Here is a 1736-nt window from a genome sequence, read left to right on the forward strand (position 1 = left end):
GCATATATGTATAAAAATGGATGCATTAGAACTGACAGTAGAATGCACTGAAGGACACAAAATCCTACAGACTTTTCCTGGCACACACACACAATTAAAGACACATATGTAGAAAGAGAATCAGATAGACAAATAGACAAAGTATATTCCACTCACCGTTTCCTGGATGATGTCCCAGCTTTTAGCACTTGTTTTCATATTATCAACCAGTTTGTTGATTAAGTTAGTCTCCAACTAAATGAAAATCAAAAGCATCAATACACAGAAACATGGCAATTACATAGAATGAGAATGTAGTATGTTATTATTCTTTCTGTTACGAGGAAGAAAGTACCATATTATATTATTGGTACCCAGTTTGAAAATACATAATATAGTACTGTTGTATATTTGAGACAAATGTCAATACATAATAGAGGAATGTAATGGAGATATATCACAGAAATATATGATTTGCAGCTTAATAAATAGATACATTCTATCTCATGTCACGGCTAAACATGTTTTGTTTTCAAACTTTTAATTTTATAATTTTAGTTTATTTTAAGTTTATTTTTATCTTCATAATTTATTTTTATGTTTTAATATTTTACCTTTAAGTGTTAGTTGGAGTTAGTTGAATTTTAAGTTTTAATTTTAATATGTAAAAAAATTTAATTTAAAAATTTTTAATCTTAAAATTTAAAAATTTCCAATATCACATTACTTTTTCGTATGTGTATTTCGTGTGCAAGATTCTTGATGTGGATACGTGTGTTGAAAGAAATACAATTAAACCTTGGGAGAGGCATTACTTTTTAATATTTGATTCTAATATCTAATGTTTTGATTTTAATTTTTAACATTATTTTAGAATATTTATCAATTTTTGAGAAAACTTTTGGGTATTCTAATTTTTATCCTTATTTTTAATATTTAATATTTAATATTTAAATTTTAATTTTTAAAATTTAAATTCCAAGTTTTAAGTTATATTTAATTTTCAAGATTCCCAAAGTGTTATAATTTAACATTATTTTTACATTAGTATGTTGCCTTCAACTATAACCCTTATTCAATACCTTTATTTTATATTTTATATCTATTTACTACTGTATTTTTATATAATATATATTTTATTACATTATATTATATTTATACCTTACTTTAGCCAATACATAATGATTTTTGTTATGATCTTGTAATCAATTCTAGAAGAGTTCTGTCTTTTGAACATCTAAACGTCCAGTAGCAAGTTTTTCAGCTTACCGGCAGTGCCTTTGTTTTTCAATGATGTTAATGTGAACTAAACTTGCATAAGCTGATGACATGCAATGATCACAGAACTATTGTCACAGAAACTTAAAATCCTGAATGTAAGTTTTCATACCTGTGTGATTATATACATGGGCTGGACAAACTAATGGAAACACCTAGCTTCATTGCATCATAATTTTGAAATATCTATAAAACCGTCAAAAGCTTGTTTATTTTTATGTTTTTTGATTTATTATTAGTGTTGCTTAATATGTTTTGCTAAAATTGCTATTTCTTTTCAGATATCATCAGAAAAAGGTAATTAAAATTCATTAAAATGACTGATCTATCGGACTTTCAAAGAGGTCAAATTGTTGGTGCTCGTATGGCAGGCACTAATGTAACGAAAACAGCTGCAATGTTTGGTGTATCAAGAAGTACTGCCTTGAAAGTAATTACAGCCTTTGAGAAAGAGGGAGAAACCGACTCATTGAAACAAA

The 1736-nt window shown here is 26.7% G+C and overlaps 1 protein-coding gene across 1 annotated transcript in view; it reads right to left on the reverse strand.

Moving 5' to 3' along the window:
* LOC106873179 (CD151 antigen) overlaps window positions 1–1736 on the reverse strand; it is a 52860-nt gene that overhangs the window by 9825 nt on the left and 41299 nt on the right. The window contains exon 5 of the mRNA XM_014920411.2: window positions 157–234. Coding sequence (XP_014775897.1) covers window positions 157–234 — 78 coding nt within the window. The remainder of the gene's footprint in view (window positions 1–156; window positions 235–1736) is intronic.

The sequence above is a fragment of the Octopus bimaculoides genome, chromosome 7 (genome assembly GCF_001194135.2).
Source record: "Octopus bimaculoides isolate UCB-OBI-ISO-001 chromosome 7, ASM119413v2, whole genome shotgun sequence".
Classification (NCBI taxonomy): domain Eukaryota; kingdom Metazoa; phylum Mollusca; class Cephalopoda; order Octopoda; family Octopodidae; genus Octopus; species Octopus bimaculoides.